The sequence below is a fragment of the Mesocricetus auratus genome, unplaced genomic scaffold (assembly GCF_017639785.1).
Source record: "Mesocricetus auratus isolate SY011 unplaced genomic scaffold, BCM_Maur_2.0 Super-Scaffold_100010, whole genome shotgun sequence".
Taxonomy (NCBI): domain Eukaryota; kingdom Metazoa; phylum Chordata; class Mammalia; order Rodentia; family Cricetidae; genus Mesocricetus; species Mesocricetus auratus.
The window spans coordinates 5,805,001-5,824,562 of record NW_024429194.1 but is presented as its reverse complement, the minus strand read 5'-3'; the positions used below and the strand labels follow the sequence as shown (position 1 = coordinate 5,824,562).

The 19,562-nt window shown below is 47.3% G+C and overlaps 1 protein-coding gene across 12 annotated transcripts in view; it reads right to left on the bottom strand.

Moving 5' to 3' along the window:
• Positions 1-19,562, bottom strand: part of Ptprm (protein tyrosine phosphatase receptor type M) — a 649,476-nt gene that overhangs the window by 30,993 nt on the left and 598,921 nt on the right. For all 12 annotated transcript variants that reach the window (XM_040752893.1, XM_040752897.1, XM_040752894.1 and 9 more), the window contains one exon: positions 17,915-18,012. In XM_040752893.1, coding sequence (XP_040608827.1) covers positions 17,915-18,012 — 98 coding nt within the window. The remainder of the gene's footprint in view (positions 1-17,914; positions 18,013-19,562) is intronic.

Here is a 19,562-nt window from a genome sequence, read left to right as displayed (position 1 = left end):
ATGAGAATGTTCTCCCATTCATTTCTTCCTGGGTGATCCCTGCCTCCACTCTTTAATGCACCAATTAGGACCTCCTCCCAATCTTTTCTCCATAGATGTGAACACTCTTTGATTCCAAAGGAGCACGTTTGGTGCAAGGATGAGGCATTTCATACAAAACCTGCTGCCTGCTCATTCCTGCCCAGTGGGAAAGGGGGTGTTTTGCTTATCTCTCAGGTCCTAAAGCATCTGGAGGCCACATCTTGTACAGGATGACTACACAGTGGCCACATAGGACTGTATTTCACGGAGACAGACATGGGATCAATGTGAGGAGGAAAACCCTAGACAGGGAACATTTTCAGAAAGGATTCTGGGCTGAGAAGACCCTTTGGGAACGGCAAACATCTGTGTCACACTCATGCTTGTAGTGTGGCTTGTGGCTGGCTAGGTCTAGAGCTGCCTCTAAACTCTTGAAACTTTCTGTGAGGCAATCCTTACTAAGCTTAGCTGATGATATATAAATCAGAGTTTGAGGCAAGTGAAGCACAGGGTAAAGATGGGTTTGATCTCATGCTGTTTTCAATCCCCTTTGGGAACCTCCCTGACACCGCCTTTGCCTGGACATTATTAAAGGGCGAATCTACAGTATCTCAGAAATATCCATCACGAATGCCCAAGCAATATCTAAAATACTGGAGACTAAGAGAGACCTACAATTTCTTCTATTTGTATGCAAAGTTGGTCTGACCAGATGGTGTGTATGCAGAGGGATTTGACTTGAGGGTGACCGTAATTTCATTTACAGAATGTCCATATCGGGGGCCCTAACACAGCACACGTTGCTGCAGAAGGCCTTGCCTTCATCTTTCTGTGACTTCAATTCTGCAAGCAGAGGGCAGAGGGTAAAACTACAAATACAGTGTGCATACATACTTTTAAAGTGGAGCAACCCAATTCAATACAAGTGAAGGTTCTTTTATTCCTGTGCAAAGTATAACACACACACACACACACACACACACACACACACACACACACACACACACACAGCCCCTGCAGCCTGTGTTCTACCAGGGATCTTTTACTTAACGAAACCCCTTATCCGGTGTATCATATTTGACAAACTACAGGTGCAATAGGTGTATAGGCGCTTTTAACAAATGTGAACAGAAGTTTCAATGCGTGGGGTCAAGGAGATAAAACCTGCCAGCAAGGGACTGAGGGTCCAGAGTTTCTCTCTTCTGGATTGTTCCCACGTGCCAGTTCAGATAGCGTCTGAGCTCCCACCTCGTTCTGCTCTGCAGTTTTCCGGAGATCTGCAGGGCAGGATGCAGCAGGATGCCCCGTGTGTAGGCAGGCAGCGGGAACCTCTGGGTTAGATCATGTCCAGTTCACCTGGGGTGGCTCCAAAGTCAAGGGCTTCTGTGGCAGCCTCACTGCTGGTAAACAGGTGCGGCTGCTCTCCAAGCAAAGGACGGTGGCCGCCTCTGATATGCGCGGTCGGGAGCTGGCCCAGAGCCACTGGGAGGCTCCATTGTGGAGGCAATTAAAACAGAAGCATGCGGGTATTTCCTTCTAGAAAGTGTCTAGGGTGCCTCACATCTTGCACGCCAACACTTGTTGGGGCGGGTCCAGAGAAGGCACAGGGACCATTTCCAATCCCGTCCTCGCCAACTCATCTCCCAGAGTATCTTGAAATGGTTTGCCACATCTGTTTCAGCCTACTAAAAAATCCTTCTAAATTGAGCTCCTCTAAGTGTCTTTTTAACCGCTTGGACCCGTGTCAAAGTTATCATTTTGCTTAAAGAAAAAGGGACAGGAAGGAAAGCATGTTTCATTAGAGATGAAGACTGTACGCCTGCAGCATGTGGGGGTTGGAGCCGCCACCCCCTGGCTCTGACTTCACACCCAGAGATGTTGAAGCCGAGGCTTTGGAAACACACCTGCTGGAGCCCTGGCTGCACACAACTGGCCGCTCCCTGATCTGATCCCGAGCCAAGACAGATGTCTCCTGCAGCCTGAGGGTACTCGGCCAGCGTCTAGCAAGGCTCTGCCTCCCACACGTCTTCACTGTGTATGGCAACAGCCACCAGCCTGGGGATGAGGCCACTTCCAGGATCCTCTGATGACCCTGGTGCCCTATGCAGGTTCCACTGCAATCCAGGGTCTTGATCAGGGCTGCAGGAGAGATGCAGTCCCTGCCCCCAAGGGGTGGTCAATTTTGGCTTTAAAATTCACTCACTCAAAACACAGGAAGAATTATAATGTTAGGATCTTGAAGAAGATTTTAAGGAGAGGGATTTTAAACTCATATAATCCTATGTTCCTTAAGGTCATAACATCACTGGGAGTACAGCCAGAGAGCTCTGGAGCCTGGGAATATATCGTCTTGACCTTGAATGCATCCTGACATGACGTCACTAAGAGCTCTAAGCTCCAGCAGTGATTCTCATCAAATCCTGAGGGTCTCGAGAATTGGCATTTCCAGAAAGCTTCCTGGCCTGTAGCCCATACCGACCAGAAAGAATTTCTGCAACTCAACTAGACTTTAGAACCTGGCTGATAGGAGTTGAAAGAAGGCCTTGCAATTTGCTTATGCAACCTCAGGTTCTCCATCTGTCAAAAAGGGATGACAATTCTTGTCCCAGAGTGTCCTAAGATGAAGTTAGTGGTTTTCAAATTGCCTACACATTCAGATCAGCTCCAAGTGTACTTAAAGAAACCCTAAGGTTCAGGTCCCATTCCAGGCTACTTCTCAGTTTCTGTGGTGGGGCAGAAGCAGCCAAGTTTCCTGACGATTCCTAGATGCTCCCGAGTGCAGAAGGGTCTGGAAATCATCAGGAACAATGTGATAAAAACATCTGGCCAAGTGTCCAGTTGGTTACAAGATCTCAACAATGATAATCCTTTCTCTGCAGCGGACCTCAGGTGACAACAGGAGTGGGCGGAGCCTGGGGAGGGAAACAGGATGCTTAGGAAGAGAAGGGGAGAAGTCTTGAGCAGCGGCAACAGTGTGGCATGTGATACTGAAGGGAAACAAAGGCAAGAGTCTGTGCCGCTTGAGCAGCGGCAAAAGTGTGGCGTGTGATCCTTGAAGGGAAACAAAGGCAAGTGTCTGTGCCGCCTCTATCCTTTTCTGCAGCCGTGCTCCCCAGAAGTCAGGCAACACAGAGCAGAGAGGCTGGCACCCCAGTCTCCTACTGGACGGCTGGGACGGACTTCCAAGGGGAATAAGGGAGCAGTGCTTGTGTTCTGGGGAGGCAACTTAAAACAAACAGCTGGAGTGGCAGAGATAGTTTGCAAACGGTCATTGGCAAGGTCATTGCGGCTTCCGTGCATAGAGCCGTCATTGGTATAGGTGAGACGTTCTCATAGTTGTACCCTCACAGGGAGGCTTAAGGAGTAAAACAATTTGCAAGGGCCCAGGCTGGTCTCTATGCCCCCAGTTCCTTCTAGGAGGAAGGCAGGATATGCCCCCTTACATTGATTCCACAGAGTCCAGATCACCATCCGTATTTTAAAAGTACATCACTTGGAACTGATTGACAAGCAGAAGCAAGAGGCTTGAGGGGTCAGCATTTCAGCTTTGTGGTTGGAATTTAGCAAGAGCCAATGTTTTAGCCCTGGACATAGAGTTCACAGGGTGTCCTGTTTATCGTTAGGTAGTCCTTTACAGGCAGAACCGTGTCCAGGTCTTTCTGGGACGATGAGGGACGAGTGATGATTGTAACATTATCGAAAAGGCACAATCAGCAATATGACTTGAGGCAGATCACCAGGCAAGTGCAGTGATCAGAATCACATCCCTTGGGGGAGGCATGACCTGGGTAAAAAGCAAGCTTCATTTACTAGCTGTGATGTTGGGCAAGGGACTTAACCTCTTAGAGCTCCCTTTTTTTTTTCATCAGTGGGATAGTCATGAAGATGTTGCCGCGAACACTGCTTTTGTAAGGCACTTAGAACGGCATTGGTGTAATTGAACGTTTGGCTAAAGCTTCCTGAATGAGATTGCAGTGAGTGGTGCAGAAGAACGAGTGTTAACTCTAAAAGAAGGAATCTGGAGCTTCCCAAGGTTGACTGTTAGCGCATCCGACAAGAAAGGTGTCCACTTCCATGGGCGGATGAGGAGGGGAAGGTGGTGTAGATGGAGGATACCTCCAGGAAGCCCATGCAGTTTCAAGTCTTCGTCAGATGGGGCCTGGGAAGGTGGGATCCTTTGACGGCAAAGGCAAAGTCCTACTCCATGATCCTAGCTGCTTCTGATGGCGTTGGGGGTAAAAAGGTGTGTATCTGGGAAGAGTGGATGCATGAATGCATCGCTGTAATTCAGCATTTTAAAGCTGCATGCGTGCATGTGAACAGCTGCCTGTCCTGAGGCATGCAACAGCCAAGCCAAAGCTCATAGGTGTAGATCCAGCATCTAGTTTTGGAGGAGGGACTCTTCCGGTAGCCCCTCTGCAGAGGGAATTCCAGCCAAGTCACTGTCCTGCCTTTTCCTGTGCTTCTGTAGAGCAACACCCAGTAAACAGTCCACTGAAATCCTGGGCTCCAACTCTCCTGTTTCTATAATCCAGCAATGCTCCAAGGTGCAAACATCACATCACTCCACGCACCGACGTGATCCCAAGGTTGACAGGTCTATAATCCAGGGAAGGACTTATCTGATCATCCTGTCAGTTGGAAGGAGTTGAGTGGGTTCTATGACAATGGTCTGCCTGGAAACCCAGGCTCAGAGAAACGTGGGCGGTAGCTTATACCATCTGCTGTTGTCCCTGCCCTGTCTTACACACAGGGCAGATACTTCTAAAACAACGGGTTATCCCTGTCCACATCCTTCTGAATTGCTGGCTTATTTGTTCTATAAACAGGGAAACTAGAGATGCTATTGTCTTGCAACTTAGTTACAGAAAGACCGTCAAACTTCTCAACACATAGTTCTGCCTCTCATTCCATCCTCTTGGGAGGCTCTGGTGTACTTACTTGGCCAGACAATTGTAAGCCTTAGGAGCAGGGGCTTAGGAGATTAAATAAGGGAGGTGGAAGGTGGAGAAGAGAAGAAGCGTCCTCCCTTGGGGTGAGATCACCATCTACTAACAGTCGGCAAACTGTTTAAGGATGGGCGTTGCCGAAGTTGTCCACTCGGTGAGCCACTGCGGCTTGGAGACTTCCGATATTATGTGCAATGATGGAGGTCAATAACGATAGCTTGTCTGAGCAGACAGGAGTAGGCTGGGGTTGGTGATAAAAGTCCTCGGGCCGCAATGCGTTTGTTCCAGGAACATGTGTCCATCTGCTCTATGCACGGCCCTGCTAAGCTCCCGGGCACTTGATAGTCATGGAGGCAGACGACCGTGTACATGCATCTCCGAGACCACAGTAGACGGAGCGGGGAGAGGCACAATCAGCTGAGAGACAGGACAGTCAGAAGGCCTCAGATAGACAAAGAATCAATGGCTCCGCGGCTGGGCAAGAGCTTTGTCTAAGAGCTGCTCTGTATCCAGCCTTCCCTTACCTGGGAGCCTGCTTGAGACCTGAAGAACGAGATGCATTTGTTATTCGGATCCCCAGGTGTGCTCTGATTTGGCAACAGCCTGCCAGGGCGGCATTATAAGAGAAGGCTGGTGGAAAGGTGTCAGACAGACAATGAACTCGACCTAAAAGAATCAATCAGGGAGGCTGCCTGCAGTTGCATTTCGGTCATCTCAAATATGGGGGGGGAGTGAACGCCACCTCTCGGCAGGAACTGAAGCAGGGGCCATGGAGGGATGAGGCTCTCCGTTTTGCTTCTCTATGGCTTGCTCAGCTGGCTTTCCTACACAACCCAGGGCCACATGCGTAGCGGTAGCATTTACGGACAGTGGGATGAGTCTGCCCACATTAATCACGAGTCAAAAAGATGACCTGCAGACTTGCCTACGGGTCAATCTTCTGGAGACATTTTTTTTTTCAGTTGGGGTTACCTTTTCCCAGATGACCCTAGCTTGTGTCAAGATGACAAAAACAGAACAAAAAACCCGAAACAAACATAAACTTAGCTAGCACCGAGGCCCTGGACGTGGGGATGGTACCTGAACCAACCTGGGGACCAGGAAGCTCTACCCTATGGCATCTTGAGCGGAAGGAAGAAGGGCCAGGGTTCACCGTCTTTGATTAGGCATCCCTCCACACCGTCTGGCTCCCTGTCCTCTGCATTTGCCGTGCTCTTTCCTGCCTGCCTGCAGCCTTCACCTTCCACACTAGCATTTGGAGCTCCTGGTGTTCTTCCAGTGAATTCCCCTTTGACTTCAATTAGCTGGAACTGATCTCTGTTGCTCGTGGCCTAACAGCACTTGATAGGCCTCCCTCTGAAACCAGAGGGAAAGTGGTCCCTGACATTTCATTTTCAAGCTCTTGGCTGGTTTTTTTTTTCTGGTTTTAGATGGCTGTCTTTGTATCATCAACAATGTGTCCCTTGTTCATGGTCCTTTCTCGTGCAAACCTTTTGGGACTCTTGACAGGAAGTTGCTGAAACTCCACAGAATTGCACATTCAGCTCTCCACGGCAATACCTCAGCTGCCTCTGCTGTCACTGGGCACATCTGCAGCATCCCTGCTGCACGTCCTGGATGTCTGTGCTTCCAAACTCCTGTCCCTCCCTTTGGATATGTGCTGTCCCACACGCAGGGCGGGCCCTCCACGCTCTGGGAACGTTGTTCGCAGCCTTAGCTTCAGGTCCAGCTGAAGTACCCCTTCTATGAATGCCATATCCCTCTGTGAAACCACTGTCACAGAGTTCAGTCATGCTACCTGATTCCCCAACCAGCACCCAAAGGACACAATTTACCTTTTCAGCCCCGTATTTTGTGACTGTCCACATCTGCTGTATGTGGCATACGCTTGATCACTAGAGAAATCTCTCTTTCTGTCTGCAATCTTCTTCTGTTTTTTCTTATATGTTTATTTGCTGTCTCCGACTACTTACATTCACGTTCCCAATTCTGCCTATGTCTAAATGTCATCACTCAAACATAGCTCCTTTCCCGACAACATAGCAGTATAACTCCCAATGTCTTATACTAGCAGTATTATGAGGGCAGAAACTGAAAGCCACTACGGATCTTAGAGGTGGAATCTGGAAGAGTGTGAGTTATGTCTTTAGGTTGGATATCGTGTAGTAGAGTTCCATGGGTTTAGAATGAATGAGGAGGAGAGATCCTTAGTGGCCCCCACTGTGACGTGGTGAAGCCAAGGTGATCTTGCAAGAGTCTGAACAAGGCTGTTGAGACTTGTAGACTCCCAAAGTTGTAGAGTTTAATCAGCCTCTTTGCTTTATTAAGTAGGTTTCCCCAGGTCTTTCATTACAGTAATCAAAAACACACGGATACACGCTCCTATCACGGAACACAGCCACCCACATACATGTACAGGTAATTACTGTAATAATTGTGTTGGCACTTTTTAGATTGTGCTTTGTCTTCTCATCTTGATATTCATGCCTGGTTTAAAGCTGAGGGTAGAGAGGGCACAGCAGACGGGCGGGAAATGAAGGCAGCGGCTCAGGTTCCCACCTCCTTCCCGAGACTTCTGGAAAGCTCACACCTGTTTTTCTGTCAGCATCTCAGACTCCACATAACCAAACGGAACAGACCAGCCTTCTTCGTGAATCTTTAGCCCTTCCTTGGAGGATGGGGTAAGGTGGAAGGGGGTCGGTAGGTACTTGGTGAATAGTCTTTACGCTAACTGTCCAAGTCACAAAGCCAGAGTCCTGGTTCATATCCAAGTTTTCCTTTTTCTTTATTGGTACCTGTGGTAGTTTGAATGTAATTGGCCCCCATAATCTCATAGGGAGAAGCATTATTAGGAGGTGTGGCTTTGTTGGAGTAGGTGTGGCCATGTTGCAAGGAGTGTGTCACTGTGGGGGCGGGCTTTGAGGTTTCCTATGGTCAGGATACCGACCGGTGTCTTCTTGCAAGATGTAGGACTCTCAGCTCTAGCTATAGCACCATGTCTTCCTGCAAGCCACCATGCCCCTGCCATGATGATAATGGACTAAGTGTCTGCACTGTAAGCCACCGCAATTATGTGTTTTCCTTGCAAGAGCTGCCATGGTCATGGTGTCCCTTCACAACAATAGAAACTCTAAGACAGTACCCATACACAATAACATCTAAACTGTGATCTCCCAATAAACACACTTGTTGACTGAGTTCCTGTCCTACCGTTTAGCTCCCCTCAAAACACCCAGAGACTTCTAGTAATTATAAACTGTTTGGCTGAGGGCCAAGGCTTCTTATTGGCTAGCTCTATCTTAATTATTAACCCAATTTCTATTAAACTATGTATTGCCACAATGCTGTGGCCTACAGGTAATGCTCTGGCATGTGGCTCCTTCAGTGGCAACTGTCGGCTGTTTCTCTGCCTTTCTTCTTCCCAGAATCTCCTCGTCTGGTAGCCCCACCTATACCTCCTGCCTGGCTAATGGCCAATCAGCATTTATTCATCAACCGATAAGAGAAACATCTACCCACAGCATACAGAAGGACATCCCCCATCCTCTTTTCTCTCTAAATAAAAAGGAAGGTTTTAACCTTAGCATAGCAAAATTGTATGTAACAAAACAGTTATCAAGGAAGAACTATAGTTAACAATATTTAATCCATTTACAATTGTCAAAATTTAAAGAAAACATATCATCTATCCTATCTCTTTGTGAGTGTAAAGCTTTTTATATGTAATCTACCTTTTATCATAACTAAGGAAAACTAAAAACGTAACTATCTGTCTTCATCTCCATGAAAGACCCCAGAAGGATAACATATAAACTCCAGAACTGACAGAGACACCTTGCTTTCTGGACAGTCACCCAAAGTTTCTCTGTAACGTTGGGCATCCATTTTCAGTCCATAGGCCATAGTGTCTGACAGACACTAAATGAAGTAGGAAATTTGAAGATCTGTTCAGTCTTGTACTGGCAAAGGTTGTCAGTTGCTTTCTTCTGTAAAGCAGGAACCCTGAAGGGTCATCCTGTCTCTTGGAAAGTTTCACAATCACTTTCCTCTGTAACTTGCTTGTCCACTTTGGACAGCACGCTCACGGTCAGCAGTTGAGGCAAGGGCATTTCTCTGCCTAGTAGGCCAGTTTTTCCGCATTGAAGGCAAACTCCATAACCAGTTTCTTCGATGCCCATCTTCCTCTCTGATGTAACTGGTGTTGCCAGAAGCAGTTGTCTCATTGCCATGAAAAACCCTAATAAACCATTTTAAATGCCATATTCTGTAGGTCTTTGAAAGGTTTGAAGAATATCCATCCATTTGAGATATATCTCTGTATATCTAGAAAACCTAACTAACATGACTGTAAGTTTTGACTATTTTAGATGACTGTCTATTAACCTATATTTTAAATTATACATTAATTTTTTATTCTTTAAATTTAAATTAGAATCAAGCTTGTTTTACATGTCAATCCCCATTCCTTCTCCCTCCCCTCCTCCCCTTCCCCTATCCCATCCCCTCTCTGCTCCCCAGGGAGGGCGGAGTCCTTCCATGGGGGAATCTTCAAAGCCTTACACATTACATTTTTAAATGAGCTATATAAACCTAATACCTAGACAACAGTAGAAATACAATATAACAAAACTGACTTTAAATTTGTGTCAACAAACCAAAAACCCACACCAACGCAAAGCATTGGTGTCTGTATCACACACTACCAACTGCCGTACTCGCCTCGTGCGGAGGCCGCTCACCGAGGCGCAGAGCTCATGCTCTTCTCTAGCCTTCTCCCAGGGCTTACCACAGTTACCGCCTTCCTTGTCGTCTCCCCTCTCCCCATCCCCTTTCTCCTTGGCTGTGTCATCCTGTCTGGTTCCTGCCTGAGTATCTGGGACAACAGGTGCACTCCTCTGTGTCAAGCTAGAACTGAGTTTCAACAATGCTCATCGGGACCACTGACTCACTTCCTTAACGACTCCCAGGGAGACCGACTTTCTTCCACTTATACCTCCTCCTATTACAAGCCCTGAACTGGTTTTTCCAGTCTCAGAGTCCCCATCTACTCTAAGACAGATGTGCCAGGCCACCATTCTCCTCCCGCCACTGGCTCTCCCTTTCAAGGTGTTCCTTCCTTATTCTGCTAAAATGATTTCTGTCCTGTTCTTGTCATTCGAAGTCGCTTCTCCTAGGAGGGCTCAGCCTCCCACTGCCTCATCCAAGCCCTGGATTCCATAGGCAGGATTTGTCATTAGCAGTATCCCATTCCGACTTAAGTCTGTCACAATTGTTTGCTATACTTGGGTTTCTAATATATCTAATGTGCTATGAGGAGGAGGAGGGAAATATAAATATCTTGCTATTTCTTGGTGCTATAGATTCAGTAACCATATCATTAAATGACCGATTAGCCACTACACTAAAGAGGATTAGTGGGCCTGGCCTTAGATTAATTTATGAACTAGACAAATCAGGCTCTTGGCATGTTCTGAGGAGTTTTACATTTTTATAGGGGAGATGAGATCTTCACGTAGAGAAAACCTCAAAGCTCAGGGCTGTGGCCAGGGAGTTAGTCTTGATAGAGACAGCCAAGCCCCTCTCTTGCCCTTGGCAGAATGGCTCAGTAACACTGGGTGTCTCCTTACCTAGTGATTGTTTACTGGAGGTGCATTAGTAGCTCTAATGTTGTGGGAGTAACCAAACGCTCTCTGATTGGCTTTAAGCTCTGCTCCATGAGATGGAACCCGTGCCTGACGGTTGCTTGTGTGGCAAAGAACCTGCGCCTGGGTATGGCCTAGCGGAAAGCCAAAGGCTGCCTACTGTTCCGGGACACAGCAGTAACGTGACTCCTGCCCTATTCATAGACCAGCGTCTCACTCAGCCGTCATCACAGCGGCTTCTTCTTGCAGTAGCCGGGAGCTAACGCAGAGAGACCCAGGGCTGGACAGGTGCAGAGAGCGAGAGACCTCGGAACACTGGGATGTCTACATGAAACACCTCCCCTCTGGGCTTAGGGAGCCATGCAGGAGAGGGGGCAGATAGATTGTAAGAGTCAGAGGTGAGGGATGGCTCCAAGGAATCAGTGTCTTTCAGACACAGCGGGGCTGAGGCACATACGCACTCACAGAGACTGTAACCTCACACATAAGACCTGCACAGGCTCAAGCCTGACGGGGGTCAGTGCTGGGGGGGGGGAGCAGGCACACATTCCGACTCCTAAGCCAAAAGCGATTTGCGATCGACACCCACTTGCAAAGGAAAACTCAGTTCCCTCCAATGGGGTCTCACTCAGCATATTAGACACTAAAACTTAAGGGCAGGCCCCATTGCTTTGTGGGATTTTTATTTGTCTTATCGGACTCTTGCTTATACACTATGGCTCCCAATTTTGTGTTATTTTGTGTGTGTGTGTGTGTGTATGTTTACTTTGTTTCTTCCTTTGGATTTTGTTTGGTGTTTTGTCTGCCTGTCTGTTTTCTAACGAGAGAGAAAGAGAGAAGGAGAGGACTGAGTAGGTGGGAATGGAGAAGAATCTGGGAGGGGCTGGAAGAGGGGAAGACATTTTCAGAATATATTGTATGCAAAAGATTTCTCAATAAAATAATAACGTGCTCCATTAAAAAAGAAATCATTGAAAAAGAACAGTGAGAGTTTAAAACGGAAGCCAGGGGTGCATATAAAAACGATCCAGAAATGTCTTTGAACAACCCAAGAATTTCTGTGGTGAAAGGGTCCAGTCGCTTTGCACTAGTGAGGGTTACCAGAGCTGCTCTCATAAGTAAACGAGTTCGTTTTGCTTGTACTTCAGGGAGTGCAACCTTCTCTCTCTCTCTTGAGTTTCCCATTGATCCTGGGTTGGGAGACTACTTATTAAGACCAGATGTTCTTTTTCCTGTGTAACAGGGGCACTTGGAATTTTAACACACCCTCTTTATAGGTGTGTTAGGAAGCTAATTCTGACACCCAGCGTCTATATTAAAATTCTCACTTCCTATTCTTTCAGGGAGAAATATTATGAAAGGAACTTAAGGTCACCTCCTTAGACTAGATGGCATTCTTCACAACACCCTGTAGGTAGGTGGTCTCCTCCCCCTCCCCCAGCTACGACAGAGGCCAGCATCTGTGTTCCCTACTTTCCTTAGCTCTCAGACACTTTGTCATCTGTTACCACGACTATTCAGTGACTCAACAACAATTTCCGCAACGACCGCGAGACCTCGTTTGGATTTTTTAATAAACAGTCATGTTCTAATGAGGTCTTCATAAAACTGACTAAATATGTTTAGAAATCATTAGCTTAAATTACCGGTGCAAAAATCTCCTTTGGGAGCGCCTGCAGATTTGGTTATGAGACTTCCGGCAGATGGATTCACTCAACACCACGGCAGCGTTATTTATTTATTTATTTATTTTTTTGAATCTCCATGCCAGCAGTGTAAACGGGAATGCCCGCAAAACTGGAGACTGGACGAGACACCAACTGTCCCTCGGGCGGGCCCCCGTTCCGGCAGGAAAGACAATCACAACCATTTCCACCGCCATTTAACTGCCAGGTGTGCAGAGGTTGGCAGGTGCCAGGGAAACTGCCAGGGGCCCCTTCCTAGACACACGGGCTGAAAGAGGATGCACAACAGTGTCTCGGGTAATGACAGGTCCTGGCAGACATCCCAGGGACCCCGCGTCCCAGGGACCCCGCTGCAGGAGAGCGGAGGAGCGGTCTCTGGGTCTCTGTCTTCTACACCAGGTGCTGCCACAGGGAGGGCCTCCGGTGGCCCCAGTGCAGGCAATTAAGGCTTCCTGAAGCCGGGCGGGCAAGAGCTTGAGGGCAAAGGGAGGGTGGAAACAGGTCCCCAGCTCTGACTTAATGAGTAGGCAGCGAGTCTGTGCGGACAAACGCGCATCCGTGTGGCTCATGGGTAATTCATGTGTGGTGCGCATGTTAAGTAGGCAGCGGTTGCCCTTAAAAATCACGTCATTTTGATTTCTTGGATGGTTTGCTGTTGGTGTTTCTACGAGTGGAAAACAGGGAGGGGAAGGGTTGCCCCCAAAACAAAGGTGCAGCACTAACAAGGTCAAGGCCTTTCCCAGATGGGTCACAGCCTCTCCTCAAAACTTCCAAATCCTTGGCGGACATTCAAAGACAGACGCCATTAATGCCACTGCTATTTGAAGATAACCCATGAAGGTACCGGAGGCCTCTTCCGAGCCACCCACACCTTTCCCACCAACCTGGTGAGAGTTTGGGGTTTGTTAAAAACAAAACTCAACCATTTTTTTTTATCTCTGGCAAGCCCGTGGATATAAATTTATGAATAAACCAGAAAGTGAATATGCACCCTGCCTCCTCTCCCATCGCCTGGTGCTTCCATTCTGATTTGTCAAGGCCATTGTCAGAAACACCAGTGGCCACCCCTTACAGGGCAGGCCCAAGGGCCTGACAGGAAGCAGGAACAGTGACCGCCACAGCGGGACACTTTCAGTTGTTTTTTTTTACTGGTCGGTTCCACTTGACATGAAACCCGACTTCCCGAGAAATGTACCCATAGGCTTTTGCACATTATCACCAGTTCTTTAAGAAGTGTTTATGGGTGTTCTGCCTGAGTGTATGTCTGGGTGCTGGGGGATGCCAGAAAAGATTGTTCGATCCTCTGGAACTAGAGTTATAGACAGTTGTGAGCTGTCGTATGAACAGTGGTAGGAATTGAACTCTGATCCCCTGAAAGAGCCAGTGAGTGTTCTTAACTGCAGAGGCATCTCTCCAGCCTATGGCTCCCTTCACTATGGTAGTAACAGTACAATTTCCTTCTGTCTGTACATCAAAGACCACACTGTCTCTACCCTTCCTTAAAGCCAAGAATTTATCACGGGTAAAGACTTTCCCCTCTTAAGGCCCTCTGGATAGAGCACACCTGGGAATTTCGACTACAGAAAACAAAATACACATGCATATTTAGTCCTAAACACTAGTGGACCTTGTCATTTTACTGATTATTTACTTTTCAAAATAACTTACTTCAGCAAAACCAATGCTTAAAATCTGAGGTGGCAAATTCTTTTGGGGGGATGCAGTTATTGTAAAAGTCCACGAAACCTGGGCAGCCATCTCCATAGACCTCATTATGGGATGTGGACATTCTGCAAGCACTTGTGGATGTTGTGATATCTTACTTCAACAAATGGAGCCTGTATGGGGGGGGGGTCAGAGAATGGAGCTTGCCACTAGCTAACCATAGAGGTCTGGAGGTCTGTACAGACAGGCAGGAAGTGAGGTAGCAGGGTGGAAACAGGATAGAAGCAGGGAGAAGCAGGGAATCACGCTCTCAAGTGCTGAGACGCTTAGGAGGTGAGGTGTGGCCGTAGCTTGTTCCTTCTCTCTGACCTCTCAGCATTTCTCTCTGTATCTGACTCCGGCTTTTTTATTACCTAGACCAATTAAGGACTGCTTTTACATGTGGAGGGTGCAGAAACTGGAATGAGTGTGCACTTCCTCAGAAGGAATGGAAGACCAGGAGAATCTCCGCTCTGTCACAGAAGACTTCAAAGGCATACTCAATCGCTCTTTGACACTATCCAGGAAGCCACCCATTCTGGGTGTTCACTGAGGAGAGGGGAGGGGACAATGAGCAAAAACCACCACCAACAACAAAAAACGACAACAAAACCGGTTCCATCTCTTAAGTGAGAATGAATGAATTCTGGTGCCACTCCCCATCCTGTAATATCCAGGAAAATTGGGGTCGTTACATGTTATCACTGCTGATCTGAGGTTTGGAAACAGAGCATTGAAATTGGCATCTAATATTTACTAGGTTCCCATAACGGGCAAAAATTTCTCTGCCAGACCTGGGGAGACTATTACACAGTCTGTATCAGAGCTCCCCAAAGTAGGTGGTCATGGATGGAGTATTTTATATTTCCCAAAATTCAAATGTTGAAACCTGACTACCCACTGCCCATGATGGCTACATCTGGGGATGAAGGAGGGAAGATGAATGAAGTTTCAAGGGCGGAGCTAGTGTCTGTGTGGGAAAAGACCTAGGACCTCACTCTATCTGCCACGCACAGGTACCACTGCACTCCACTCTTCATGCGGTGGCAGAGCCCCTCTTGGCTGCCCACGTGACCAGCACCTGCTGGACCAGGCTCCACGCCATCTCACCTGCACGCCACCAGCTCCCAGAAGGCACCAGAGTTGAAAGAAAGAAATGGGTTTTCTACCTTCAGTATAGAAAACATCGCTTTGAAAGGCATTATGCTTTACATAAGGACCCATACATTCTCCCTCCCCATCTCAACTTGTCACTTTGGATAATCTTTACTGTACATGATTACATTTTCAGAAATTCTGACCCTATCCAAGGTTTTGCTGTCTCTGAAATAGTATTTAGGAAAAAAATAAAGTCTTAAATATTTTTCCTGTGTTGCTTTCTACCAGTTTTAAAGCCATATTTGTGATATATAAGTTTTTAGTTTTTACTTGTTCGGGGCCATTCCACAAGGAAGAGATCTTTTTTTCTTCTTTGGGTTCACATGGGTAAGCAATGTCCCAGCTGGCTTGGTTGAAAAGCTCTGTAATTACATATCTTTCCTCTTAGGCTGCAGTCAACATCTGGGCCCTCTCCTTTGACATATTGGTCCATTTATTTCTTCCTGTCAATTTGTGATGCCTGTAATTTTCTCTTCTATGGTCTTTGTCTGGGATGGATTTCAAGGTTGTCCCATCCTCAAAAGTCAGATGGAAAAGCAGTCTTTCCTTCTCTATTTCCTCAGAATCATTTTTTATAGAACACACAAAAGGTATTTGTATTTCATAACTTATAGAGCTAAATAATACAATATTTGAATATTGAGTACCAATAAACACATTTGTGTCTAGTACATTTTCATGGCTGACTTTTGGACATGTTTCGGTTTTTAAATAACTGTTTTGTCAGAATTTCATTTTTCTTTGGAACTGGTCTTAAGAGAATACATTTTTCTACAAAATTAGCAAATGTATTAATTTATTCTCTTATCACAGAGCCACTATCCTCTTTCTAATATTTGCGACATCTGGTTTTATTCCTTTTATTCTGATCTCTTTCCAAAGGTTTGTCTATTTCATGTAACTGGGTTTGTATTTTCTGATCTTTATTGCTACGATTTAATTAATTTCTTCTCTGCTTTCCTTCATTTTCTTTGGTTTTGCTTTGTGTACTTTCTTGAATGAGATGTCTCATCTAGGAACTTTTGTATTTATTTTGCCCACATCCTGTGAGTTTATACACTCCTCCCTCAATATCAGTGGGGAATTGGTTCTAGGATTCCCCTGGGGACTCCTTTATGTAAACTGCTATAGCATGTGCATGGAACTTAGGCAATTTCCTCCTATCTCCATGAGTAACATCATCTCTAGATGGTTTATGATGCCCAATACAGGGCAATAGCAACAGTTTCACTATATTGTTCAGGGAACAAAATAAATCTGTGCATGTTGAATACAGATGAGGTGTATGTGTGTGTGTGTGTGTGTGTGTGTGTGTGTGTGTGTGTGTATGAACCTACTGTTGATTGAATTCATGGCCGTGGAGCTACAGACATGGAGTAGTGACACTCTGTGACACTTTTACTTTTTGGACTTTCCATTAAGTCTTGTCTTGACCCATGGATTTGGCAGAGGCTCATTTTCCTGGGATCTTAAGTGAAGATGGAGCAACGTCCCTGTCATTTTCCCAGGATGGGCGGATGTTCTCACCTCTCCCCCCTCTGTCTCCTTCATCCCCGAGTTTGCCTTTTCCCCGACCATCCACCCCCAACAGGTTTGGATGTTGTGTTAACACTGAAGTCCCCAAGATGTTATCTCTTGACTCCCCTGACCTCCATGAGCTTCAAAACCAGGCCGCTTTCTCACCGAGATGGACACAGTGCTCCTCTGCCTGTTCCTTGGGCACGTTACAGTCTCCAGCCCTGAGCGTACATCGGGGCTGTGGTAGTTTTACTTTCTCCAGGGTTAAGCTGCATATTTTTAAGCAGGTCTAGTTACATCCCCATACTATGTGTGTGAACTTCTAAAATCTAGGATTTCAGGGTCTAGCCTGGCATCTGTTCAGTGTATCCCCCACTTGCTGAGATCTTCTTCTGAGACAACTGTTACGTTTGTTTGTGCCCTCCTGAAACCTTCCAGAAACCGTAGGAACCATGCCCCTCCCCCCTTTAAGGTTCTTGCTTCAGTAGCTCAATTCTAGGACAACCACCAGGCTGCCTTTGCTGGGTATAAATACCGACTACCCTCAGAAGTAATGGGCTCTTCATTTGGGCCGAGCGTCGCCGTGGAAACGGAACCCATTATAAGGCAGTTGCACCCTTTACATTTCCTCATTTAAAACTCGAGCTCTGGAGGTAGTCTGCTAAGACTTCCACCGCTCATCAGCTCCTTGGTTAAACAAAATGAGAACTCACAAACAGTCACTAGAGACAGGAACATGAGAACTTTGGGGGCAGATTACGGTTCCAATTTGATATAGGCTACGACACCAAGGCACACCGAAGCATGACAGCATGCTGGGTTTCCAATCCGCAGACAGGTCCCAGAAACGCACATCGTTTTCAGAACCAATTCCCCCCGACTTAACAAAATGCCACCATGTCTGTTGTAGCACCCACGGGAGGCTTTGACACCCAACAACCGGCATTGATGCTTAGAGGTATTATTACCGTGTGCTCAATATAGCCAGATCACGACAGCTTTTAAGTCTTGAATGTGCTTCCCCCCCCCCCCCCCCGTCTGTCTCTATGGGAACAAATGAAAGCTGTTCGACGTTCTTACTGGAAATGCATAAGCCGTTGTGGTAAGCAATGGGAGGAGCTGGGTGGTTAAGATTTCCCTCGGAGCGCACGTAATACTTCAAGGACCTGGTTTGTGTCTCCCTGTGGCTCACCCAGCAAGGGACCAAAGGGCATCTGCAGGGCACAGGCCAGCTTACCCTTCCCACTTCCACGAGATTGGTCACCATGATGATGCTCGCAGTCTTCTCATGCCATACCATCCTCCAGAAGTCGTAGATGGTCTCCTGCATGGGCCCTGCAGCGGAACAGAGCACAGCTGTCACTTCCCACCTGGCTTTGAGCTGACGCCTCTCTGCGGCAGCCACGCAGAAAGGAACTCCGCCTAAGACTGTACTTTACGGCAGCAGCCGACGGACGTTCCATTCACGGCTGACTTTTTTTCCCCCGTGTCTCCCAGTATTATCTGCATTTTGAGTTCTCTTTACTCCTCTTAAGCTACTGCCGTGAAAGAAAGCGATTTCTCCATCATTTAGTTATTTATCTCCATAATACTCAAGAGTGGAATTTTTTAAAAAAAGGCTAACATTACTCTCGCTGCTAACAACTGGCGGCTATCCCAGGGAAGTGGTACGCGGAATGAAATGAGCCTCTGTGGGAAAGATGGCCTTTTCTTGTTTCTAATACTTTTTTCTTCTTTGGTGCCATCAGTCAGATTAATCCACTTTCTCTTTCCACACGACTCTCTCTAAGAGGCTAAAGCAGCTGTTCTACTTCCCAAGGCCCAGGGAGCTTCCTGGCAGGGTGTGGCCAGGCAACAGCTACCTTATGCCTCGAGATGTGTGCATTCCGAACTCGCTCCTGTGGATTGGAAAAAAAAATTCCCCCAAAAGCCAACAAAACCCAAACCAAACCAAACCAAACAACCATGGGGGTGGGATATGCGTTGCAAAACGCCAGTGCTGACATCACAGGAATTAAATGTTCTTTTAGTTCAAACTTTTATTTTTTTCTTTACATGCGCATAGGATGCTTTGATAATACCCACCCTGTCAAATTATCCTTGGTGTCCCCCTCCCCACATCCTAGTCCTCTTCTTCACTTAGTTTTGAAAACCTAACTCATTGAGTCCAGTTAGAGCTGCCTGTAGGTGCGTGAGCGTGGCACCGGCCGCCAGAGCTTAAAAACCACTAGCCAAACTGCCTCAGTGCATACCTGAGGCTGTAAAGCTGACTGTGTGCAGAACACAAGGAAAAACGCCAGGGGATGAGAGAAACGCAAGCTTAAAGGCCTGGAGAGGCACAGCCTCCGTGGGAAATCCCACGGACGTTCAGACACATGCGGAAATGCACCCCCCTCTTGGCACCATTGGGTCTTGACTTCTGCAGGTGTTTGAAGTTGAGGTGTGTGACCCCGGGGATGAATTACTAGAGCCTCCGCAGTGCCTTCTTTAGGTGGCGGCACTAACACCTTTCAAGATGCTTTCCAGGACCCTCGGAGTTCCAGCCTCTTACAAACATCACAGCAGCAGCTGGGAAGCAAGGAGTATTTGTTGGTGTTCAGTTCCACTGCATGTCTGGACGCGGCAAGAGCAGCATGCCGCCTGAGGAGGGTCCCCTCTGGCACCCCGCTCCTCTGGACTAATTGTCAATAGCTGCGGTGCAGAGTCTCCTGTGCCATCTGTCCAGACTGTTCCCGTTGCGCCCAGCACGCATACCGTCGTCTCCCCTCTGCTGTTCAGAGAACACGGCCCCACATGCCTGCAAACACCGACTCAGCTGCCCCACGTCTGTGCCCAACCCCTTTGGGGGCGGGGATGCACACGCCGCCTCCTGTGGAGTGACACTG